Source organism: Melitaea cinxia, chromosome 6 (assembly GCF_905220565.1).
Source record: "Melitaea cinxia chromosome 6, ilMelCinx1.1, whole genome shotgun sequence".
NCBI classification, from domain to species: Eukaryota; Metazoa; Arthropoda; class Insecta; order Lepidoptera; family Nymphalidae; genus Melitaea; species Melitaea cinxia.
In genome coordinates, this window is record NC_059399.1 from 2336069 (window position 1) to 2362662 (window position 26594).

The 26594-nt window shown below is 38.4% G+C and overlaps 1 protein-coding gene across 1 annotated transcript; it reads right to left on the reverse strand.

Moving 5' to 3' along the window:
- Positions 1–347: 347 nt before the first annotated feature.
- LOC123654477 (transcription factor RFX3) lies at positions 348–22912 on the reverse strand. Its single transcript, XM_045590377.1, has 15 exons — positions 22546–22912; positions 19687–19776; positions 18207–18294; positions 13176–13298; positions 12593–12680; positions 9347–9567; positions 8226–8476; positions 7188–7357; positions 6442–6667; positions 5541–5732; positions 5293–5403; positions 4928–5100; positions 2640–2769; positions 2209–2342; positions 348–1239 (listed from the first exon to the last, which is right to left on the reverse strand). Exons 1-14 carry the CDS (start codon positions 22672–22674, stop codon positions 2214–2216), a joined length of 2121 nt encoding a protein of 706 aa, XP_045446333.1. The 5' UTR covers positions 22675–22912; the 3' UTR covers positions 348–1239; positions 2209–2213.
- Between the last annotated feature and the right edge of the window lie 3682 nt (positions 22913–26594).

Sequence of the window (26594 nt, forward strand, 5' to 3'; positions counted from 1 at the left end):
GCACACGCCGGTCGAGTAACGCTTCATTGTGATTGGTTATATTGTGTTTATTTATGAAATATTTCTATTCGCAATTTTGAATCTATAAATTGTAGTTTATTATTTGAGGTGAAACAGGTCCCGAAGGTCTATTCTAGCCCCCGCTGTTAAAGTCTATTCGTAACTTATGTGCAGGATAAACTTTATCCAGATCTGGTGAAGCTTCTCACCCAGATTTTTTTTTTAAAAATTGCCATAGACTAAAATCTTAAATCTTAGTTACATCGAAACAGTTTATATATTGAGTGATTTATAAATCATTCTTTGATAATGAGCTACGAGTATGTAAACTTATTAAATCACTAACATTATGACAATAATAATAGACATTTATTACCACTTACTTGTGAATAACATTTATATTTAAAATCATACGCTTAATCTGCTACAAACTCTACTAAGTAGCGTGGTACAGAAATAGTCTACGTGTATTTACATGGACACCTGTTTTACTTATTTTTTTTTTTAATTTTAATTTTATATTATTTACTGCCTAAAGTATATAATATTTCTATGTCATTTTTAGACGGTATTACATTTAATAAATGGATCGTATAGTCTATTCGCGTTAAAGTAGTGACAGATCGCTGTCACAGACCTTAGCCACGCCCCTTGACCAACAAAATGGTAGTAAATTAGAAAGCCTATCTGAAAGACTTACTTCAACTGCGAATAGACGATAGTAGTGCAAATACATCAATGTTAATACGATTCATAAATACATCCAATGATTTTTTTCAACCTTGCAACTCTAAGTAGGATACAATTTTGCAATCAAATATATTTTAGAGTAATGTTATCAATTTCTTTATTAGTTGTTATTAGAGTTGCAAGATTCGTAACTACGTACACAGATAAGATAAATATATTATTCACATATGAATTGAGCTTTTTAAGATATTATGAGTCTATGACTAGATATTAGGGTACTCTTTGTCTATATAAATGCAAAAATACTTTCAAGTTTTTCTATATAATTAAACGTAAATGTGTTTACATTTGATATTGAAATGCGATTGCTTGAAATCACATTCCTTTTTTTGGTAAATTTTCATTAAATCCTTTTATGTGAACTTTGCTGAGTATATGAGTTTATGGTGTTGACGTCGTTTTAGTGACTCGCATACGTTGTTGAGGCTCGCGTGAAAAACACTTCACTTTAGTTCCAACTGCTTAATGAGTATATTACACTCAAACAACCTGAAAATGTAAAGATAAACTTAGAGACTAAGCTAAACCAAAACATTATTTTGAAAATTAATGAATATGTTTATTTTATCGGAACGTAATAATAGCGCTACACATGACATTACCAACTTCGCATTATGTTATGTACTCAGTGGAATGACCTGACTTGCGTTGTAATCTATGAGTTCATAGTACCTACACCCAAACACACACATAACCCACGCACACATATCTATACTCACATGTGCACACGCATACAAATCTACACGCGAACTCACCCACATTCGATGGCACACATATATTACATTTAAATCACACACCTAGTAGACATAGTACACACCACCATTACTATATATATTATGCACTAGCTGACCCGGCGAACTTCATATCGCCTAACACAAACTTTATCGTATGGTATTAAAGTTCAAATTGACTTTTAAGTATTATCACAAATCTTTTGTATGGGAGTATAGAAAAGTGTTGTTTTTAGACTTTTTTAGGTAATTTAATTTTTTTTTTTTTTAGAATTTTTCTCTCCGTAAGAACCATCCTCGTACTTCAAGGAATATTTGAAAAAAAGAATTAGCGAAATCGGTTTAACCGTTCTCGAGTTTTGCGCTTAGCAACACATTCAGCGACTCATTTTTATATTATAGATTATTACTGGGCGTATTTACCCTAGGGCTAAAAGGGCCATGACTCGGGTCGGCATTCTGTAAGGGACGACAGAAGCCGCGCTTATACGCGATACTTACGAGGGACGATTAGTATCTAAAAAAAGGTCGGCCAAAATATAATGAGTATTATTTATTAATTTCATCGAATATAAAATGAAAATTATACGGAATAAGTGGCCTAAACAAGTTCAACTAAAAAATTTCCAAAATAACGCCTTCCCCCACCTCCCCCTCCCGCTCTCAGCCCGACTATAAACACACACACACACACACACGTCCCCCGCCCCCGTGCCCTCGTACGCACCACCGCTACTCGTCCACCTTCGCGCGCTTGGCGTCGGGCGGCTCGTCGTCGTCGTCCTCCCACTCCCACTCCGGCTCGCCGTCCTCCTCCTCGCCGGAGCGCGCCGGCTCCTCGGGGAGCTCGTCGTCGTCGTCCTGACACGTACAAAGTAATCGTCGTCATCATATTTACAAAATTAGTTATTTATACCCGGCCGAAGACGGGCAACAGCGTCTTCGGTGCGACAAAGCCAGCCCTGCGGTCACCAACCCGCCTGCCCAGCGTGGTGACTTTGGGCAAAACACATGAGTTCGCGCTATTTTTGGCGTGAACTTGTGGAGGCCTGTGTCCAGCAGTGGACTGTATAGGCTGTAATGATGATGATGATAGTTATTTATACGATGTTACGAGGAGAGAGGAGATAGTGGGAGACGGTAGAGTGAAGCGCGTACCATAGCGCGCTGCATGACCGCGATGGGCGGCTCGCGGCGGTGCTCGGCCACGCGCCGCTCGATGAGGAAGCTCACGTACTCGTCGTACAGCAGCCGGATCAGGTGGAACGAGCCGAACGACGCCGCCGACCTGCCGCCCGAAACATAACTTTACTTATACATGTGGATACTTCTACAAACTTTAATATTAAAATAGACAATTATATAGAGTGACTAGCTGACCTGGCAAACTTCGTATCGCCCTATTTTTTTCTTAAATATAATAATTACATATATCAAAACAAAATATACCCTATCTTTCAAGTTGGATCAAACTGCACACGGTGTGCAAATTTGAATAAAATCGGTTAAGTAGTTTAAGAGTTCATCGCGGACAAACATTGTGACACGAGATTTATATATATTAAGATATATTTTTGAGACAAAGCGCGAAAACATAAATTTGTTAGTTTAAAAAAAAAGGTTTCAATTAACATCAACAACTGTATGAGCACAATACAATTACATTACATTACATTAGGAATCACTCAAAAACTACACGAGCACACGACAGTGTGTGTGCAGGTGTGGTGTGTGTGTGTGTGTGTGGTGTGTGTGCGGTGTGCCACCTGAGCGTGAGCTCGCGGATGACGAGCGAGGAGTAGAAGGACCAGTCGAGCAGCAGGCGGCGCGCGCGCGGCGTGTAGTGTGTGTGTGCAGGTGTGGCGTGTGTGTGTGCGGTGTGCCACCTGAGCGTGAGCTCGCGGATGACGAGCGAGGAGTAGAAGGACCAGTCGAGCAGCAGGCGGCGCGCGCGCGGCGTGTAGTGTGTGTGTGCAGGTGTGGTGTGTGTGTGTGTGTGTGGTGTGTGTGTGGTGTGTGTGTGGTGTGCCACCTGAGCGTGAGCTCGCGGATGACGAGCGAGGAGTAGAAGGACCAGTCGAGCAGCAGGCGGCGCGCGCGCGGCGTGTAGTGTGTGTGTGCAGGTGTGGTGTGTGTGTGTGTGTGGTGTGTGTGTGGTGTGTGTGTGGTGTGCCACCTGAGCGTGAGCTCGCGGATGACGAGCGAGGAGTAGAAGGACCAGTCGAGCAGCAGGCGGCGCGCGCGCGGCGTGTAGTGTGTGTGTGCAGGTGTGGTGTGTGTGTGTGTGGTGTGTGTGTGGTGTGTGTGTGGTGTGCCACCTGAGCGTGAGCTCGCGGATGACGAGCGAGGAGTAGAAGGACCAGTCGAGCAGCAGGCGGCGCGCGCGCGGCGTGTAGTGTGTGTGTGCAAGTGTGGTGTGTGTGTGTGCGGTGTGCCACCTGAGCGTGAGCTCGCGGATGACGAGCGAGGAGTAGAAGGACCAGTCGAGCAGCAGGCGGCGCGCGCGCGGCGTGTAGTGTGTGTGTGCAGGTGTGGTGTGTGTGTGTGCGGTGTGGCACCTGAGCGTGAGCTCGCGGATGACGAGCGAGGAGTAGAAGGACCAGTCGAGCAGCAGGCGGCGCGCGCGCGGCGTGTAGTGTGTGTGTGCAGGTGTGGTGTGTGTGTGTGCGGTGTGGCACCTGAGCGTGAGCTCGCGGATGACGAGCGAGGAGTAGAAGGACCAGTCGAGCAGCAGGCGGCGCGCGCGCGGCGTGTAGTGTGTGTGTGCAGGTGTGGTGTGTGTGTGTGTGTGGTGTGTGTGTGGTGTGTGTGTGGTGTGCCACCTGAGCGTGAGCTCGCGGATGACGAGCGAGGAGTAGAAGGACCAGTCGAGCAGCAGGCGGCGCGCGCGCGGCGTGTAGTGTGTGTGTGCAGGTGTGGTGTGTGTGTGTGCGGTGTGGCACCTGAGCGTGAGCTCGCGGATGACGAGCGAGGAGTAGAAGGACCAGTCGAGCAGCAGGCGGCGCGCGCGCGGCGTGTAGTGTGTGTGTGCAGGTGTGGTGTGTGTGTGTGCGGTGTGGCACCTGAGCGTGAGCTCGCGGATGACGAGCGAGGAGTAGAAGGACCAGTCGAGCAGCAGGCGGCGCGCGCGCGGCGTGTAGTGTGTGTGTGCAGGTGTGGTGTGTGTGTGTGTGTGGTGTGTGTGTGGTGTGTGTGTGGTGTGCCACCTGAGCGTGAGCTCGCGGATGACGAGCGAGGAGTAGAAGGACCAGTCGAGCAGCAGGCGGCGCGCGCGCGGCGTGTAGTGTGTGTGTGCAGGTGTGGTGTGTGTGTGTGCGGTGTGCCACCTGAGCGTGAGCTCGCGGATGACGAGCGAGGAGTAGAAGGACCAGTCGAGCAGCAGGCGGCGCGCGCGCGGCGTGTAGTGTGTGTGTGCAGGTGTGGTGTGTGTGTGTGCGGTGTGGCACCTGAGCGTGAGCTCGCGGATGACGAGCGAGGAGTAGAAGGACCAGTCGAGCAGCAGGCGGCGCGCGCGCGGCGTGTAGTCGGCGCGGCGCTCGTGCGGCGCCAGCGCGGCGCGCACGCAGCCGTCCAGCCACGACGCCCACGCCTCCAGCGGCGCGCCGCGCCCCAGCCGCGCCTGCCACACAAGCATACGACCCACTTATTTAACACACGAACGCAACACTAGTTGAGACGAGTATTATTTTGTTACCCTGTAAGGTTGAAGTATTTCAGTTAAGTTGATTTACATTTTGTGCTGGATACTACCGGTGAGGTTTAAGTAGGGACCTCAAAAAACGTAGTATAAATATAGTATCATGAATCGTACCTTGAAATCGGCCTCAAGGCGGTGCGCAGTGGCAGCACTGCCGCAGGCACACGCCCACGCCGCTTGCTCGCGAACCACGCGAAAGTCGACGCGGTTCAAGTCCGACAACATCTAAACAGGTCAAAAATTCGGTGTCGTAATCCATTTATAAAATTGACCAGTAGCGTCTAGATTTCACTTTAATTTTTTTTTTCCCTTTGTAAGGAAGAGACCAGTAGAGTTGGAATGGTTGAAGGAGTCAGAGCTACCTGCTGGACCTGGTGCTGGTTGTTGAGCACGGCGCGCGCCGCCTGCGCCAGGTGGTTGAGCGAGGTGTAGCGGCGCAGCGCGGCCGCCAGCGCCGCGGCCGCCGCGCCCTGCGCACGCGCCGCCAGCGCCGGAGCGCCGCTCGCGCCCGCCGCCAGCGCGCTCTCCAGGCTCTTGGCGAAGTTGCGGATCGCCTGCCGGGGGATAGAGGTGCACGATACGATTTACTGCTTTTGTTCTTTAATTTTCTTATAGCTAACAGTCGACTGATACAGAATTTATTTTTTGATAAACATACACAGAAATAATACATATACCGATACCAATAAATGTAAATGAATACACCCAGAGTCCTCACGATTCCCAGAACAGACAGCAGTCGCTCCACGCGCCGCCAGAAGCTACGACACTAGTCCCGCGCACCTGCGTGAGCTGCGAGGGGATGGGCCGCAGCACGTCCGGCAGCAGCAGGTCGACGGCGCGCTGGTGCAGGCGCAGCTCGGCGCGCCGCAGCCAGGCGCACACGTCGCGGCGCGCGGCCAGGCGCAGCCCCGCCGGAAGCTACGACACTAGTCCCGCGCACCTGCGTGAGCTGCGAGGGGATGGGCCGCAGCACGTCCGGCAGCAGCAGGTCGACGGCGCGCTGGTGCAGGCGCAGCTCGGCGCGCCGCAGCCAGGCGCACACGTCGCGGCGCGCGGCCAGGCGCAGCCCCGCCGGAAGCTACGACACTAGTCCCGCGCACCTGCGTGAGCTGCGAGGGGATGGGCCGCAGCACGTCCGGCAGCAGCAGGTCGACGGCGCGCTGGTGCAGGCGCAGCTCGGCGCGCCGCAGCCAGGCGCACACGTCGCGGCGCGCGGCCAGGCGCAGCCCCGCCGGAAGCTACGACACTAGTCCCGCGCACCTGCGTGAGCTGCGAGGGGATGGGCCGCAGCACGTCCGGCAGCAGCAGGTCGACGGCGCGCTGGTGCAGGCGCAGCTCGGCGCGCCGCAGCCAGGCGCACACGTCGCGGCGCGCGGCCAGGCGCAGCCCCGCGCGCCCCACGCGCCGCCAGAAGCCGCGCCGGCAGCGCTCCACCGCGCCCGTGTCCAGCGCCGCCACGGCCTCGAGGAACTCCACGCCGTGCTGTCTGCGCCGCACGTAAAACATCACATGTACACGTCACGTTTTATTTTCTAAAATGTTAATGGCAATACTTTTGCCGTGTATTACGGCAGTATAGAATAAAGCCGCCCCCTCTCCTCCCTCTCTCGCGGATGTCGTAGGAGGAGACTAAGGGATAAGCATTCATTGCATTCATGTAAGAGATAAGAAAATTCCTATATTAACTTGGAATAGTAGAAGCCGATTGAAGATTACACACACCGAAAACGGGCAGCAGTGTCTTGGGTGAGATAAAGCCAGTCTTGCTAACATCAACCTATGGGCGTTTGCGGCAAAATTTTGGAACCTTCAGTTTCCAGCAGCCCCACTATTCCCGGCTGCGTAAGATTGCCAGTGGAGGTTGCATGAGGATTGCGCAAAAATGAGAGGTTTGGCCCAAACTTAAGTAGAGCTATGTCGAGCAGTGGACTGCGATAGGCTGACGAGAAGAGAGAGTTGCAACAGTAGTAGTATTTAAGGCTGGTAACACCAGTTGATGTTCTCACCTGTGATGTTCTCGCAGTTGCTGTAACGCATCAGGCGACACATCGTCGGACAATTCGTCAATGGTGAGCTCAGGAGGGTCGGGCGCGCTCACGGAGCCTAAATACTGACGGTGTGCGATCCCACCCACACCCACCGGATTCTGTTCGATATCACGTTCCCTCGCTTCCGGCTAATGGGGAATAAAAACGGAAATTAGAAGAAGAAAAACGGACTTAATGACTTAATGACTGTGTATAATTTAGAAATTATTATATTACTTAGTTGTAATTGTTAGAATATCTGTCTATAAAGTAAAACTAGATGGCGCTGCGCTGTGTTTAAACATGCTAACGTTAGGTTTTGTAAATTACATATAGTTTAAGAATATTTTTAATAAAGTGCTACGCGTTCTCCGGGTATATGGTAGTTTCATTGCCCTAGCTCTATCGACTGAGAAACAGACTGACTGATGTATTCGAAAGAATGTACGTATGATCAAAGAGAAAATCCATCAGAAGTCTGTAGTCTGATTCTAAAAGTTTATATTCAAGTAATAATTAAAAACGGTTAGCGTTGATCACGCAAACGTAGTCATAATCAGAAAGTTAGTAATTTCCTCTTTTTAAAGTACCATCTGTTCACGAAGTTCGGCGATTTTTGCAACTTGTACCCGTGATACTGCGACACTGAATAACGACCGGGTGCTTTTCCCAAACGATTGACCTAGATTTTTTAGCCAAGATGTTCTTCTACGACTCACACTGTGCTCGCCTTGGTTCTTGCTCTGGATAATAAGTTGAAGCAACTGGTATTTGGAATTTCACAAATGTGGGCGAAGTATTCAAGCTAGCTAACATTTAAGGCTAGTAACATAAATACATAACAAGTCTGCGTTTCCCGAAAGCTATGACCTGGGGATCTTTAAGTCGCGAGTGAATAGGTTACTTCTAGGTAAGCGTGCTCCATCTTAGACCACATTTTCACTTATCATCAGGTGAAATAGCGGTCAAACGCCAGCCTATCTATGTATAAAAAAAAAAAAAGTGAGCAGCACTCACTGGTGCGTCGTCGTCGAGGTCCTGCTTGTGCGGCGGCGGCGGGTTGACGTCGCGCGGCGCGCTGGGCTTGGCGCGGATGCCGTAGTAGTGGTACTTGGAGTTGCCGCGCGTGCCCAGGCGCCGCGTGCGCAGCCCCACGAACACGGAGCGGATGAGCTTGCCGAACGACGCCGCGTTCACGGGCTCCAGGCGGTGCGCCGCGCAGTGCCGCAGGTAGTGCGCGTACAGCGTCGAGCGCGGCAGCGACACGCCTGCGCCGGGCACCTGGTTACTCTCTCTGTTGTGCCTCGCTGCCTTATGCGGGCATGGTGTACACGTCGAAAATGAATCAAAGTTACAAGACTTTGGTAGGGTACGGCAGGAAATATCCTGCTCAAAATCTAGACAGCCCAAGTGGGGATGGACCGCGACCTTACCGATGATCGCAGCCAAATAATGATCACAGCCAAAAATTAGTGCTTTCAGGCAGTGTTGTGTTCCTGTGGTTAGTGAGGTGACCAGAGCTCGTACTGGGATTGGGGGTAGGGTCGGCAATGCGTTTGCGATGTTTCTGGTGTTGCAAGCGTCTATAAGCTATGTTAATCACTTATCATAAGGTGAGCCGTCAGACTGTAACAGTCACAGTCAGATCTATAACATCCCGCACTGGCATAGACCTCTTTTTCCATGTAGGAGAAGGATTTGAGCTTAATCCACCACGCTGCTCCGCAATGAGTTGGCGCATAAATAAAAAATGAAGGCTATAATAAAATTATAAGTGGATATTTCAGAGAAAATTAATACTCATGTACATTATTCTTTACATAATCGAACTAACAACATCAGCAGAATATAACCTTACCAGTACAATTACCCTCCACAACTTGAAAACTACCTAATAATACCCCCATGCCTTAAAATGCCCAAACAGCATCGTAGCAGTTCTGCAGGTACCACCACCTACAGCTCCATATGGGCACGGCCACACTCAATCTCGTTCTCAACGCGGTCTCGTAGCGGTCGTCGTAGCACCTCCTGCAGCTACACGCACTCTCGTCGTCGAGCACGTAGCACTTTCGCCGTCTTCACACACTCACCCTCCGCGGTATCGTAGCCGTGCGCGCAGCACATCCCTCACTCACCCTCCGCGGTCTCGTAGTGGTCGAGCAGCCACTGCACGGTGGCGGGCGGCATGCGCGCGGGCGGCGCGGGCGAGGCGGGCTGCTCGGCGAAGGCGAACTCGCCGGCCCAGTCGTCGGGCGGCGCCGTGACCGCCGTGACCGCCGTGACCGCCGTGACCGCCGCCTCGCCCACCGCGCCCACGTTCGTCACGTTGTACACCGGGTACGTGCGAAGCGTCTCCCTGCACGAACACGAGACATAACAGATTTTTGAAGTAAAACTTCTTTTTGAATATCATATCAAAAATTGACCGCTCCAGCGGGGATCGAACCCGCGTCTCCGACTGACCGTGTCGGCGCTCTAGCCAATTAAGCTATGGAACGATGTACCCGCTAGATCGAAATTTTTGATATGATGATTTTTATATTCGGTTTAAGCGAACCGTGGCGCCATCTATAGTGAGCTCTTTACAGAAAACCGTAACTATTCAAAGTTTCATATTACAATGAAAATCTTTGACAGGAGACGACACCATGCTATTTTTAATATCTACGGTCAATCGAAGACGCGGGTTCGATCCCCGCTAGAGCGGTCAATTTTTGATATGATATTCAAAAATGTTTAGAATTCCTAATGTGTGGGTAACACAAAAATAAAATCGTAGATAGTAAAACTTCTTTACCCACGCTTGAATAAGGGAGTAAGCTGGTGAATGCGTGACGAGAGCCTTACGAAAAGTGTGATTTCTTTCTTTCTCTCATAGCCGGTTACGTTTCGTATATCTAAGACACAGTGTAGGCCTGTTGTGCAGGCCTATTGCTACAGAAGTTTTACTTCATTTGTGTGGTCTAAAGCACACACGTTTCTTTTTTTTTTATTCAACCTGTACTGTATTACACTGCTAGCCGTAGGCCTTATTATTCATGTTGAAGATGGGTATTTACCTATTAGCGGACCACATTGACTGTGCTTTAGATAGATTTTAACTTAAATCTGGACATATTAATATACTAAATTACTAACTAAAACACAGATATTAAATTGCATATGTTCCAAATAAAACGCCATGTGTAAAAAATATATATTAAAAAAAAAAAACATTATTCCAAATTCGCAAATAGTATTCCAATTCAGCAGCGCGACATGTCACTTTCAACAAAACAAGAATAACCCAAAAAGTATTTTGATTTTAAAATATTCCAATGCCGGTGCGCATAATTCCAATGCCGACAAAATCCAGCAGAATTAATGGATTGGGTTGATGTGAGCAACTGAATACAGTCAAAATTAATGTACTACAATAATGCAAGAAGTTATAACATTCATCGGTTTAGAGTGTAGACCTGCTAACTACACACAAGATCCGTCCTTTCCTTCATCTGAACTGAGATTTTTCAGGAGACAAAAAAACGTATCTAAAAAATAAGAATAGATTTTATCCAAAGACTTTCATATCCCTGCGGCCACCAACCCGCCTGCCCAGCGTGGTGACTATGGGCAACACACATGAGTTATATGGGCAGCACACAGGAGGCCTATGTCCAGCAGTGGACTGCAATAGGCTGAAATGATGTTCTATATTTTTAAACATCTATTAGTATTCCGTACTATTTGAAGTAAAAAAAAAAGGTAATTTAATTTAGTCTTTATTTATCACAACTTTCGTGACTTAGCAGGTTTTCATAATCAAATATTTTGAAGTGAAAACTTCTTTTGCCGCCTTGGGCACTTTTTGGTTTCAATGTTGTAATCAGTCACAACATTAGTTAATTACTAGTCATGAAGTAAATTATCATAATAATTACGGTAGTCTTCAGGTAAGGTATTGTATAAATATTGCAGATCTTTTTCTTTTAGATTCTTTTTGTTATTTTCCTCCTAGTAAATTGCTGAATTCGGACAAACGGAAAAGCAGTAACACCCGGTGATTTTCGTTGCGGTAGTACGGTCCGTTCTTCTGTGAATCTTAATTTAAAGAATACTTCACGCTTTGGAGTGTACTGAAGAGCTTTAATACCAGCGACTTTAGAATCTTTACCTTACCCCGTCCAGGACGAATGCTTTTGAAAAAACCCACTTCATCAAGGTTTTTGAAAAAAAAAAACATGTTTTAAATAAGTTACGTCGTAAGGTTTGGAGTGTTTTCATGCTGTTCTTCAAATTTAGGTATACTGTGCAGGCACATTGATATTCTTGTTTTCAAGAACCTGTTCAATAAAAGAATGAATACTGTCGGCTTCTACCTATGTATGACCAATTTCTAGAAATTTTTGTTATTTGACATAACAGTTTGAGTTGTTTTAATTTTGATAGGTACAACCATCGTTATAGAAAATTATTTTATTTAATTTTTCTGATTCATTTGTGTAAAAAAGAATTCAGCTTACCCAAACAATTGCAAACTCTTCAGAATTTTCAAGCCACAGGCACGTATCGAAATCTCAGTACAAAATGGCGGTTTTGGATTTGTCAGTTTTACACATATCGCGTTTTTGTCGATTTTAGAAGAAAACTGGTCGGTTGTTTTCAAGATTGTGTATTTCTATTGACACGGTCGAATGGTATAAAAAACGTCATAATGCCAAAATATGGTTTTAGCAGGTTTATATTCTAAGCTAATATAAAAATAAATAAAAAAATTAAATAAAACGCACTTTTAAACCAGCTTCCATAATCTGGCAATTTGGATCAAAATTGATATCTAAAATTGTGTCCAGGGAAAACAATTTACCGAAAAACGCCAGCACAACTTAGTGGCCGGACAAATCATTGATCGTTTGATTTAGTCTGTAACAATGTGCTGCTGGGCATAATCTCGGTCTCATATAAAAAAAGCTGGGCAAATGTAAACAGTATAACAGTAAACAGTATAAATAAGTGCTGTGTGGTTACGGTATCAAAGAATATAGCCACCCCCTCTCTTCCCGTGGGTGTCGTAAGAGGCGACTAAGGGATAACACAGTTCGACTACTACCTTGGAACTTAAAAAGCCGACCGATGGGAGGATAACCATCCAACTGCTGGTTTTGAAATACACAGGCCGAAGACGGGCAGCAGCGTCTTCGGTGCGACAAAGCCAGCCCTGCGTTCACCGACCCGCCTGCCCAGCGTGGTGACTATGGGCAAAACACATGAGTTCACGCCATTTTTGGTGTGAACTTGTGGAGGCGTATGTCCAGTAGTGGACTGCGAAAGGCTGCTGTGATGATGATAATGTGATGAAACAGTATAAATTATTTAGTAACATAAAATAAAAAACTTCTTACATGTGTGTCTGATGTCCTGTCTGAGTGGTGTATATCTCCTGCGGCTCCACATACTGCACGTGGTAGTTGACACCATTACCACCTTCGCCTGGAAACAAATTATAAAAAATAAAAGTACATAAAAACAGCATATAATATCCATTATATACCATTTTATATTTATTAGTATATGAAGACTTCAGATTGTTATAAGTGTTATTGAATGTTATGAATTTGTTATGAAAATAATGGTAAAAAAAGTTAGAAATACAGTATAATTAAACAATCAAAAAACCCATGAAAAGCGCCGATGAAAGCTAAAAATAATATTAAAAATCTTTAATGTGTAATGTTAATAGTACAGTAGTTTAGATAAATTATTTATAAATGCACGAAACACCACAAAACATACTATTACTTTCCTATTAATAACAGGTGCGATTTAAAAATCTACTGATTCACTAAGCGGCCGATAAAAAACATAAAAGATCCTTAACCAATGGGTATGTATTGATCCTCAACCAATACTGTGTATTTTTTTTTTTTTTTATATTTAAGACAGTTAATTTATTGAATGAATAAAAATGAAACAAACGCGTCTCACGTTCGATGTTGAACTGAATCGGCTGCAGCATCTGGAACTCGCAAGGGTAATACGAGCGGTAGCGAGGCACCTCCATGCCGCCGGACGTCTCCCGGGCAACTCCGCGAGCGTCGCGACCGCGCGCTACCGGCCGAGTAAAGCGGGCGACACACGGGTTGGACGCGGATTTTTTTTTAATTTTTTTTTTTTTTTTTTTTTATTTTTTTTAATTTTTTTTTTTATATTAAATACTTTACAGTTATTTTATTGTATACATTTTAATATTTGTGTTTGTTCGCAAACGAAAAACAAAACCAACTTCAATTACATCGACAAGTAATACGACGTAAGTAGACGAAAAGATAGTCAAGTAAATATGCGTTATCAAAGATTACTCGGAGTAGTCATCAGATCTCGATCAAGTTTAAATGTAACCTCATAACAACCATTGGCTTTCGATTAAAACAAGAATTATTAAAATCGGTATACGCAGAGATATACGGTATAAATACTATGTAAGTCGACGAAAAAGTAGTCAAGTAAATACGCATTATTAAATATAACTCGAAAAGTAATATTAAAGATTATAATGTATATACGTGTAACATTTTGTAAATATTATTTACTTTTGTTTTATTTAAATAATTATAATTTTTACTCAATTATTAGTTATGATTGGACTTTGTACATGATGTGATATAATTACTTGCGTATTATCAGTTTTCCATTGTTTTTTTTAGGATATTTGGCTTTAAAGACGAGTTTCAGTTTTTCAAATAATTATATGGAGATAAATATTTTTAGCAGCGACTAATCATACGCGCCTAATCAAACGCGACAATTTTTTTGTTACAATTTCGAAGCCTTAAATATTAAAAAAAAATATGTGCAAGTTTTATTTTAATACACGTGTATAGAGTACCTAAGTCATAACACTTTTTGCAAAAATCGAAACCTTAGACTTTTAAATTATTGAGTCACGATGATCTTACTCCTTAGCCTATTATTTTTCGCTAAAAGCATTAGGCTTCTATATAAACCTTGCGATTATATGTATAAAACAAAATTATTTAAACTAATTTTCTAATATAGTTAAAAATGGGACCTATATAGTGAAAGGTCGTTGTTTAATCCAAAAATTATCAACGAGAAATAATATCGGGATCTAAAGAAACATAATGAATGAATATAGAATAATTGTAATTGTGTTTCTCGCCAAGAAAAAGACAGACTACATTTTTTGAAACGAAGGTACTCGAAAAAATAGTCAAATGATTACGCATTATTAGGAATGACTCAAAAAGTACTTATCAGATCTTGATGAAATATAAATGGAACCACACGACAATCACCAGCTTTCGATAAAAAAGTGTCATACCAATCTTAAGTGAACCACAAAAAAAAATTAATAAGACAACACACAAAAAATACAGTCGAATTGAAAACCTCTTAAAAAAATATTTTTAAGTCGTTTAAACAAAAACATAATTTTATCGTTAGACCAAATCATTAGCTCCGCAATCACTGTACAACACGCCTATAAATCACCTTCCATCTCGTTTCGAGTCGCGTCAAATCAAAGACCACCCCACCTGTACACGCCCATTGTACAACATGTTAGCGATATAGCTGCAAACATGCCCCTTGTTACTGTTTATTGGCCGGTGTACATTAATTGATTTGTTAAGCCGACACTGATACCATATAATGAACTGATTTTGCATTTAGTTCGTTGCTCTCATCGGCTTTTGTATGCGTTAATTATGGTCTGAGATTTCATGACTTAGTAAAAACAAACATATTTGGATTTTACGTCAGAACTTCTTAACATTTTTGAATGTGTGCGTAACACAAAAATAAAAAATCGTACATATCAGAACTTCGCTTAGAAAAATTGTGTTCTTTTCGAAAGCCACTTTGTGTTTAAGAGGATTTCTTAGAAACTTGCTATGAGTAAACTACAAACTTCAAATTGTAATAGAGTTAAAAGATATGGATCTGACGTCTGTTCCGGTATCGAACCAAGGGTACCAACTTATTTTGTACTAAAATAATTTATAGGCTACTTTTTATCCTATTCGAAAATTTTCAGGAAATCGAGACTTACTAGAAAAATAGCGAGGCAGAGTTTGTCACTAATAATCATAATTATTTACAATAATATTTTACAAATAATTTATGTCAAATAACATCGAAAAAAAAAATACATTTTTCGATTTTTCTTAATATTTCTGACTTATCATTTCTTATCACTTTAACTACTGACAAACTCATTTGGCACTATTGAAAGCCATTAATCCTAAAGAAGAAGAACCACTGACAAAACCAAAAAAGTGCAATCGGTTCATCACTAGTAAGCCGTTAAGTGATAAAATATAACGACCAATTTTTCCAGTACCTCATTTTTATAACGGAAACCGGAAACAATCTATATAAAACTAGCTGACGCCGCAAACGTTGTTTCGCCATATAGTTTATTAACACCCTTAATCCCCCCCCCCCCGCCCTTATAACTTTAGAAGTATGAAAAAACGATGTTGGTCGATTCTCAGACCTACACGATATGCACACAAAATTTCATAAAAATCGATTCAGTTGTTTCGGAGGAGTATGGTAACTTAACATTGTGACACGAGAATTTCATATATAAGATATATAAAAATGAGTCGCTGAATGTGTTGCTAAGTGCAAAACTCGAGAACGGTTGGACCGATTTCGCTAATTCTTTTTTTAAAATATTCCTTGAAGTACGAGGATGGTTCTTATGGAGAGAAAAATTCTAAAAAAAATATATTTAAATTTCCTGAAAAAGTCTAAAAACAACACTTTTCATACTCCCATACAAAAGATTTGTGATAATACTTAAAAGTCAATTTGAACTTTAATACCATACGCTAAAGTTTGTGTTAGGCGATACGAAGTTCGCCGGGTCAGCTAGTATAAGATATACACTATGTTCCAAAAATATCATACTGAAACTGCCTCGATTGTAATTTCCACAAGAAGTGCTATGACTTACTCTATTCAAGTATATTAAAATAAAACTTGTGCATAAAAATGTTTTGAAATATATTTCCTAAATAGCAAACACAAATTGATACAAAATAAAATAATATTAAATTAAAATTTCCATTCATACAAATATAAATAAACCGAACTTTATGAGACCAGACGTTCATAAAAATAGCGAAATAAACAGACATTAGGTACATAAAAATAAGTAAATAACATAAATCCAACGCAATATATAGACGCGTACAAAGGAGCGCGCAAAACGGAGACACATAATGGAAGGCGTCACATCAAAGGTAACCAAGCAAGTTATTTACATATATATAAAAAAAAATATACATTATAGAATTTATTATACTGAAAATTATTGAAAAAAATAGTAAATTTTGTTATGTTAAAAATAGTAATAAGTCTATTTGTTGCTTGACGTATCATATATACGCTAAGGTTAAGATGTTTTGCTCCTTTTTTAGAAAAAAATTCACAATTTCTCCACACAAACTATATATCATTTTATAGATAATTGCTTGCTCTACCGGCATCCACAACTAAAAAAAATTATTATTGCTTTTGTTTTTGTAAATTAATTAATTATTAAAATTATGTATGTCATATACATTTGCTAATTTTGAAACACCGTCAACACGATTGACGGTCCGTAAATTTTTTACTTATTTAGTGCGAATATTTCGGGTATTGCTAGTTTTTTATATTATTCTTGCTTGGGTATTTTTTTTAATATCCATATTACTGCTAAGGTACTTTTTTATACCAGCTGACATGACGAACTTCATACTATTAGTTTTCATTTATATATCTATTGCATTTTTAATTTTATAGGGACCTTGTCTTAATAACGAACAAAGAAAAATAATATTTTAATAACATGTATAGAACACACATGTCGATGCATTAGAAATATTTAGTCTTCGCTTCTATAAAATTAATATTTTCTATAAAAGATTTTTTTTATAATTTTATTGATATGTGCAAAGTGATGCGCAGGCGACGTCGCGTGCCGAACTAGTCAACAATAAACATCTAAATCCGAGTCACCCTATCATCGCATTGACGATGACCGCTCAGGTAGATAATCCGAAGGGGCATACACAATTATCTATTATTAAACTTTTTTTATTAAACACGCCCCGAAAATATTTAATTTTCGTATCTATCACCATAATCTTAAGGTAGTTTTTAATTCGCACGGATTTATTGTAATAAAGGGTGTATTAAATACGGTATCAGTTTGACAGGTGGGAGATGATCAGATTGTGATATTTAATATCGGAGGGTAGTTGCATTTGTTTGGACAGTTCATCAAAGGTTTCTCGAGATGCAAGTGCTCGTTTTTCTATACTCAGTTACAAATATATGTTATGAGTTAAATTCGTCTAATTTTTTTAAAAGAAGCTTATCATATCTTCGAAATATGAGTAAACGGTAAGTACTTTGAGTGTTTTGACATTCAAAAAAATGTGACTTTTAATATGTTAAAATCTTTACCTACTACATTATTACAACGTAAAAACCATTTACCATTCAATTCGTTAACACTATAAACTTTGTTATCTAACATTTGAAATACAATACATATATAAATATATGCAAAAACATGCAAAAGCGAGTTAAAATAAAAATAAAAATCAAAAACACTTGCTTTCCTCATCACTCTGCGTCTCAAACTTGATGTGGAGCGACTCTTGGTCCAATGCGTTGCTGACTGTGCGTACGGTACGGAAATAAAAATATAATAATGTGCAAATAAAACGACACAAAGCTACAATAACATGCTTTAAATAAAAATAATAAATATATAAATTTTACACTCCCTAAAAATCTTCCTTTTTCTCTTTTTGGGAGTAAATACAAAATTTTGGATCCACCTTAGTCAACTGCTCAAGGCTGGTATTACTAAAAATATAAATTATAGAAAAAAACTTACTAATTCTTCTTCTTACTAATTCTAATCATAATTTAAAAAAAAAAACAAACAACTAACTATCTATATGAAACATGCCTAAAGTCTTTAGTACGTACTGGTAACAATGTATGTGTGTTGGGCTTCTGTAGTCGGACTGGAGTGTCCGGAACTATCGCCGTTCACTTCCACCACTGTGCTTGATACCTGAGAAGAGGGTTTGAGACAAGTTATTAACAAATTTTCTAACGGACACCAAAAATAATCACAGACTCATTAGTTAAGTTGGCAGATTATGTTGGCAGGCTACAAGAACCTTGACCACATTCTTGTAACTAAATTATTAGATTGTTATTATGCTTAAAGAATTACAATCTTCCACTAAACCATAGTAGAAGATTGTTATTCTTTAAGCAGAGTTCCGAAATATAGTCTTCGCTTTGAAAAAAATTTATTTATAAAACAAAGTCTCTAAAATTCATAAAAAACTCTTGAAGAGATTCATATATTCTAAATCTGAACTTGACTTATTCTCGTGTCGGCAAATGAAAGTTAAAATCATCAAATATTTATTAAATATTCATAAATTTTAATAATATTTAGAAACAATATTACTAGGTATTTTACATGTCTTTGTCTAACAGGGGCAATGACTAATCTCACCATCAAAATGGATGCTGTAATTGCAAGCAGATTTCTTTTGCATGGAAATTGATATCATCCTTATTGTAATTAAACGGAATGATTAAAGCTCTTTTTTATAAATGAAAGAAAAGAAAAGAAAGAAGTTCGTGTTCTTTCCAATTCCAGTCTTAACAACAAAAAAGCCGTTTCTGTTTTCCACCTTCAACAAGGGGCATACTTTTTTTAGTATATGAGTGATAGTCGGTAATGAGTAACAGGTCTGAAGAGTTGTCGTTTCCACATCCAAGAATTACATAATTTCTTTCTAACCAATCATATGTTAAATAATTGAAAGCATTTAGGTATTTTGCTTACCCTCTTAAAATAACATAATTACAATATAATGGTTACTGCTGTAAGAGACCACATCTCAAAGTGATCTACGATGTTTCATAGGAAGGGCCAACCAAGGAAGGCCCAATCTGAAGTCGATATTTGAACATATAAAACTGATACTCTCAGTGGTTAGAATTGAATTATTATTAGTATAAGACAAATAATCACTTAAGTTTTCATAGACATTGAATAATTCTAGAAGATTCTACCGACTTAGGTTTACCTAAATTTCCTGTACCTTGAAGTATCTGGATATAAATGTCAACTTCTTGTCAACGGACTTCCTTTTTTAAATAAAATGTTAAGTCAATGGGCTCACTAGTTGCCCATGACTTTGTTTGTTTCTTTATTATTAATATGTTACAGTATTGCGAACATTAATAGAAAGCTCATTCTTATATCTAGACTTAGTGTCTCTACGTATCTACGTGGGAACCAAACTGATCCTTTTTACCGTTTTTTTTTTTTTTTAATTTATTTATCTTTCTTTCACTTGGGAGAATGGTTTGAAGATATCAGCCAAGCTGTAGAGCTTGTTAGAAATGTTTCTAAATGTCCAAATCCAAATGCCATATTTACCTGTTGTATGGCGTGCTGCAAGTGTATGGAGTCCGGAATGACGATTAGTTCTCGTACGTCGCTGGGCGAGGCGCCTCCCGTGCCTGCGCCCTACACGGAAATATTACTTTATGAATCCTCAATTTTTTTTTTTTTTTTTTTTGTTTATAGCTATCTAATATTTACGCAAAATTCACTCACTATAATTAAACATTTTTTTCGGATTTTGTTGCGGTTTATTAAGTTTTTTAAATGCTCGACGTTTCGAAAACTTTACAGCAACCATGGTCACGGGTGGGATAAACCACGATAAAATCCGATAAAGTTATTTCATTATAATGTTTATAGTTGGTTTCGCATATGATCTTGGACACAAGTGGCATATTTAATTCTATTTTTGTCGACATCAGATATATAAAAAATCGATTAATATTTGTTTGATTATATTTAAAACATAACTTCAAAAAGTCAAGAACGCGTTTCACGTCTAACCCTTACCCAAGAAGAACCAAAAACTAAAGTTTCAAAGTGCGTTAATTACTTATTAAATCAAAAAAAAAATGCCACATTATTGTGGCAAATTTCTTTAAGGTTACATTACAACTCCACTAAATTATATTTAGGATTTAAAATTAATAAACTCATAGATCAAAAATATGACGAAATATTTTAATTATTGAAATTTTACAATGTAAGGGCAAAAAACAAATTATTTAAAATCAAGTTACTTTTTAACCGACTTCCAAAAAAGGAGGAGGTTCTCAATTCGACTGTATTTTTTTTTTTTTTTTTTTTAATGTATGTTACATCAGAACTTTTGCCCGTGTAGACCGATTTCGACAAATTTTGTTTTAATCGAAAGGTGGTGTGTGCCAATTGGTCCCATTTAAATTTATTTGAGATATAACAACTACTTTTCGAGTTATATCTAATAATGCGTTTTTACTTGACGCTTTTTTCGTCGACCTACGTTGTATTATACCGCATAACTTTCTACTGCATGTACCGATTTTGATAATTCTTTTTTTGTTGGAAAGGGAATATCCCTAGTTTGGTACCGTGATAAGGAAAGCAGGATCTGATGATGGGATCCTAGAGAAATCGAGGGAAACTCTCGAAAATCCGTAATAACTTTTTACTGGGTGTACCGATTTTGATAATTTTTAATTTAATCAAAAGCTGATGTTTATCATGTGGTCACATATAAATTTTATCGAGATCTGATTAGTACTTTTTGAGTAATCTTTGATAACGCGTAGTTGCTTGACTATTTTATCGTCGATCTACGTTGTATTACTTGTCGATGTAATTGAAGTCGGTTTTTTTTTTCGTTTGCGAGCAAACACAATTATTGGTTATGCATATCTAAATGATAATTTACCTTCCTTTCTATTTTTGTTTACGACAAACTATTCGCTTTCAATACGATTTATGATCCCTTTGATATTACTACGGCAACGAAAAAAAATTAATTACTTATGGTGCCTTAAAAGCCATTAATCGAATTGAACTAATATCTCATAAATTCATTTACTTCTTCCAAAAATGTTTAGCATTTCCATCCATCAACATAAAATTAGTTTTTCACGAACCCTAATCAATACTACTAAAATAATTTATAATAACACCAACGCGCTTCAAAGATGTGCTTAAAAACCACTCCTTAATTGCTTCCGATAACAACGGCACAACAAGAATCAGTTGTTTTCAAAAAAAAAAACCTACAAAAAGGGGCATACAAGCTTACGGTCCGCCTAATGGTAAGCAGATACCGTAGCTTATGAAAACCTTCAACACCAGGAACATTGCAAGCGCGTTGCCGACCCTAAACCCCCCCCCCTCCCCCTCCCCCCGGAACACCACAGGAATACTACTTGAGAGCACTGTTATTTAGCTGTGATCTTTTCTAAGGTTGAGTAATTCCCCAATCGATCTGCTCTAAATTTCGAACAAGATATTTACTGCGCTACCATAATAGCAGCTTAATACACGAATAGCCTCCTATATAATCACCATCATTTTGTGACCATCACACCACCATTGCACCATCCGATTGTGTACGATTATCGGTTAGATAATTGTACATTAAATAGACAAACGAAATAAGTGATTTAGGAATTTTAATACGTTCAAATCTTAATTTTGCCGATCATATTACAAATGTCGCTACTAAAGCCTACAAATCATTAGGATTTGTTTTGAGGCAATCTTGTGACCTTGATAGTGCTGCGGTTATGAAAATATTATACAATAGCTTCGTAAGTAGCGTTCTAGAAAGTAACGCAGTTATCTGGAGTCCACATGAGGCAAAATACAAACACATGTTGGAAAAACTCCAAAAGAAATTTTTAAGATGGCTTTACTTCAAGAAATATGGATATTTTGGAGGCTATCCTTGCGTATACCCCTCTTTATTTTTGCGAGGGATGCTAGGATATGATTCTCTTAAAGTAAGAAGAAATGTTTTTTAACTATATATTTTTATAATCTAGTTACTGACAAAATTTTAACCCTTCAGTGTTAAGTTTGATACCTCTGAGCGTGCCAAAGTATAACCACGTTCGGCGGCATACTCTGTTTGCAATGATGAGACACAGTGCGAGGTTGATGCGAGAGTCAGGGTCACCGTTAATTCGAGCACTGACTCTGCTTAATGGTGTGCTGGCGTGGAATCCAACTTTAAACATATTTTTTTTTAACATTTTTTTTTTGTATTTCGCAAAGCGGTAAAGCGGTATATTGAGACCAAAGATTCGATATAACCGAAATTTTGTAAACGCAAATTATAAGATCTGTAATGTTTACATTATTATTATATATAAATAAATAAATAAATAATAAAATCTTATAGGTTTCCATCAAGAAACTGGTATAGTATACCTGCGAAGGCGCCGCCAGTCTCGCCGCCATGTCGGGTGATGCGGGCGGGGACGACTCCACGAGCACCTCGTCGCCCGCGCACTCAAAGTCTGTAATATTATATACGTAGACATTTTTAACTTTATTCATAACGAGCAGTGCCCTCTGGGTTAAGCCCGCGTTAATTTAAGGAAATGCAAAACTCGAGCCTAAATTTCAAAGTATAAAAACGGCGATGATTAATCGGTCAGTCAGTCTACAGTCAGCAAATCGGGACAAATTATTTTATAAGTGTAGATTATAATCCCCAAACCAAGCTACCTCCTATTTCCATTTTATTTTATTAAAGAATTTCCATACTATGTAAACATCTTTTCTACAATTCTATATTCCCCCCGCCCCCCTCCCTATTCCTTTATATTACAACCTTAGTACACTACGCAAAAAATGATATTTTACGCAACAATATATACGTAAATACACGCATTATGCAAAGATATATTATGTATATACAAATATACATACATTACATAGTTTTGTACACATACATTTTGATTATACATAGGGATACATATTACTCTTTTTTTATACCTACTAAACCAATTGCTATTAAACTTGAAATGTTCATATCTGGTGATCCAGGAAAAACATAATTATGCTTAATTCTTAGTTATCAACCAAAAGTATTTTTATTAATTGCATACTAAATTAGTTTTTTCTGTTTAGTAACAATATAATCGTACAGTTTCATCGAAATCAGTTTAGTGAAAACTAAAAATCATACTGTTCAGTTACTTAAAAACAACTTTTTAAATTTAACTTATTTTACTCAAAGATTACATAGATTCAAAAGATATCCATAATTATAAGATAAATTGATATTTGCATTTAATATTATGCTTCAATTTTTATTAAATAAATTTTAAATGAAATGTTCATATATATTCAGCAATTTTTTGCAGTGTTACTTAAAACAAAAAAACTGTAATTGATATTGTAATACTAAAATAAAGTATTAAAATTGAAAAAAATACCAATTATTAAGGTACAATGGATATTTAATCCCTGCACTCTCCCTAATCCTCTCTAATTGTATGATTGAAATTATTTTTCCCTCTTCTGATACCTGTATCTAATTGTAATCTGATATAATGAAAGAGTTCCCTATATTTTTTGTTATCTAGTGATTAAAAAATAAATAATTAATATATTAAAATTATACATTATTGTTAATAAATAATAAGATATCTTATAAAAGTATTCAGAGAACTGCTTATAAGGAATACTTTTTAAGCAATTTTGTAAAGTTATGCAAATTTTGCTACAAAATATTAATCCGTGAGAATAAAATATCAAATAGTATATAATCGAATAGCAAAATCTTGCATAACACAGTCCAAGGTGATAGAGATGTTATTGATCTGTTTCAAGCTCCAGTGCGGAGTATCTGGGGTGTAACCTGGCAACACCGTCCCTCCGCACCTTCACTCGTCCCTCTAGTCTGTACTCACTCTCCAGGTAAAACACGTTCTCAAATCCCATCTCGGACATTTTACGCAAATAATATTACACAACATAAAACAGAAGCACACTCGCACTCATGTAGCACATTATAAAAAGTATCCACTGGCATTCAGTACTTCGTATTGATCAAACGACTGTTTCCAAGGTACAGATTGTATAGTTTTGTCATTTTATTAGGCTGATGGCTCGTTTGTGTGTTAGTTTTGTGATACAGTCAGTGGGGGTGTGCAGGTGTGTTACGCATGGTTGACATCACCTGCCATTCGTGTAATATGCATGGCTGCACAATATTACCCCAGTATAGATAAATTGGCAGTTATATTAGTTATGTGTTGTGGTATAAGTAAATTAATGTATATTATAAGTGATATTTTGTTTATGTGAAAAAGTTTGTTTATTATTTGTATCCTTGTACAACAATAATATATATAACAATAACATTATTTATTTAAAGTAAATATTTAAATTAGTTTTTTTTTTCATTTATTGGTGTTTTTATAGTTTGTATTTATTTTATTTGTAAGTAAAGAAAATAAGGTAGGAGACATGTCAGCTTATTTTTTGCTAAAGGAAAATATGTGTGCTAATATCAGCTGATATTGTAGTTAATCCATTTATATTAGTTTGAAGCTACTCATTATCAATAACATTAGGGAGACAATGTCGTTCGCATTTTGGGAGGTATATGAGTGGGTGGTCGTACCAGGCACCGGTTACCCTCCTATCCCGACTACTATGATAAAATTGATAGGCGATCGCTTTTTCACCTTGATAAGGTACGGAAAAGAGGGGAATGTTTTAGACCATTCCCTACTTTAGAAACAGCACGGTTTACGTCTCTATATCAAGGCTTAATAAATACACATAACATAATTTTTGTTTTTCTTGAAATTAATAATTATTAAAATTAAAATAATATCCTACCTGCCAGCCATTCTAATCTGTCAAAAAACTCATCACTTTAACCATTTACGCTAGACACCTCAAATAAAATGTTCTATATAATCAATTTAAGAGTAAATGTGAATTTATAGTTTCATAAGGATTCAACAAGATTTTTATGTAACTTGCAGTGTTGTTGTAGCTACACCCGTTTCCTAGGCTACGGATCCGTCCGGGCAAAACCTATCCAAAAGTCAATGACAATAATTATAATTTTGTTCTACAGTAATAGAGGGCGCTTTTTTGGTAAAAAAATGTTATAGTAACTTCGTATACAATATTGATAAAATTAGTTTTTCTGAGGAAAGTTTCTTAATTATTTTAATTTTACTTCTGCTAAAAGGCAACTACAATAAAAAAAAATAATAATTTTAAGTGCTCTAAAATTTAATTTCAAGTGCTAAAAATAATTATATTCAATTAAATTACATACATAAAGTGAAAATATTATTAAATGTAACTATTGTTATTTTATGAAATAAAATTATATCAAGGAGTATTTAAAGATTTTTTTAAATTTTTTCGATTTTTTATACTTTAAGAAAATAAATGGTTTTCTTATTTTTTCATTTATTAAAATACCTATTTATGTAATATTTTTAAATTTGCTATAATTTATTATTGCACATAAAATATTTATAAATGAATACCTTCAACTTCACACACGTAGACAGACATAACTTTTGTACCGCCATACGTAATGAGTTTATCTTTAATATTTTCATTTTGTTCACTCATATTTGAATTCATAATATTGTTGTTAATATTTATTTGTGAGATATCACAGGTGTTTTAACAGATAGCAAGTATTTAACTATCACCTTGGTAATTAATTTTATTTATTAGTAATAACGACAAGAAAAAATGTCAATGTATTGTTTTATTTTTTTACTTCAACGAGTTAAAAATCTAGATGGCCTTATAATATTTAACATACATATAATTTTAAAACGTAAAATATATTTTCAATTTAATATGTACCTATATAAGTACAACCAAATATTCCAATATGTAAATTATTAGCTTATAGTAGTTAAATTACAAAATGAGAAAGAAAAGATTGACTTAAAGAACTGACACTTAGTATTTTATTTGTAATAAAAAAGACGAATAAGTAGTTTCAAAAAACTTTTTCTGCTTAAACTTCATGAACTTAGCACAACTACGGTTTTTTAAGTAAACAATGCACACAAATTTATAATACATACATTATTATAATGAAACAACTTTTTCTGATTTTATCGCACCATGGTCACGGGAGGACTCTTCAAGCATTTAAAAAATTAATAAACCACGATAAAATCCGAAAAAAGTTGTTTCATTATAATGAGTAAAATTCGCGTAAACATTAGAAAACAATATACATACCATACATTATATTACATTTAAAAAATCATAAAATATCAAAATACCCTTATGATGTTGTTTTAAATATTTAATACAATTTACGTTGACTTATTTCCACACATTATTTGAAAAAAAATTAAGATTAAATATTGATCAATTTGAAGAATATTGTCTTTTTTTACATAACCAGCAATCTATAGTTTATTATACATAGATACGAATACAAAAAATTATATGCTAAAACTTGTTAAAATTAT

Excerpts from the sequence above, each read along its gene's own strand:
- LOC123654477 (XM_045590377.1), bottom strand. The coding sequence starts at position 22,674 with ATGAATAAAGTTAAAAATGTCTACGTATATAATATTACAGACTTTGAG. Across the intron at positions 13,299-18,206 it reads ACACACATACATTGTTACCA|CGCGCGGTCGCGACGCTCGC; the intron begins GTACGTACTAAA and ends CTCGGCCGGTAG. Across the intron at positions 8,477-9,346 it reads CCACTACGAGACCGCGGAGG|GCGTGTCGCTGCCGCGCTCG; the intron begins GTGAGTGAGGGA and ends TGCCCGGCGCAG.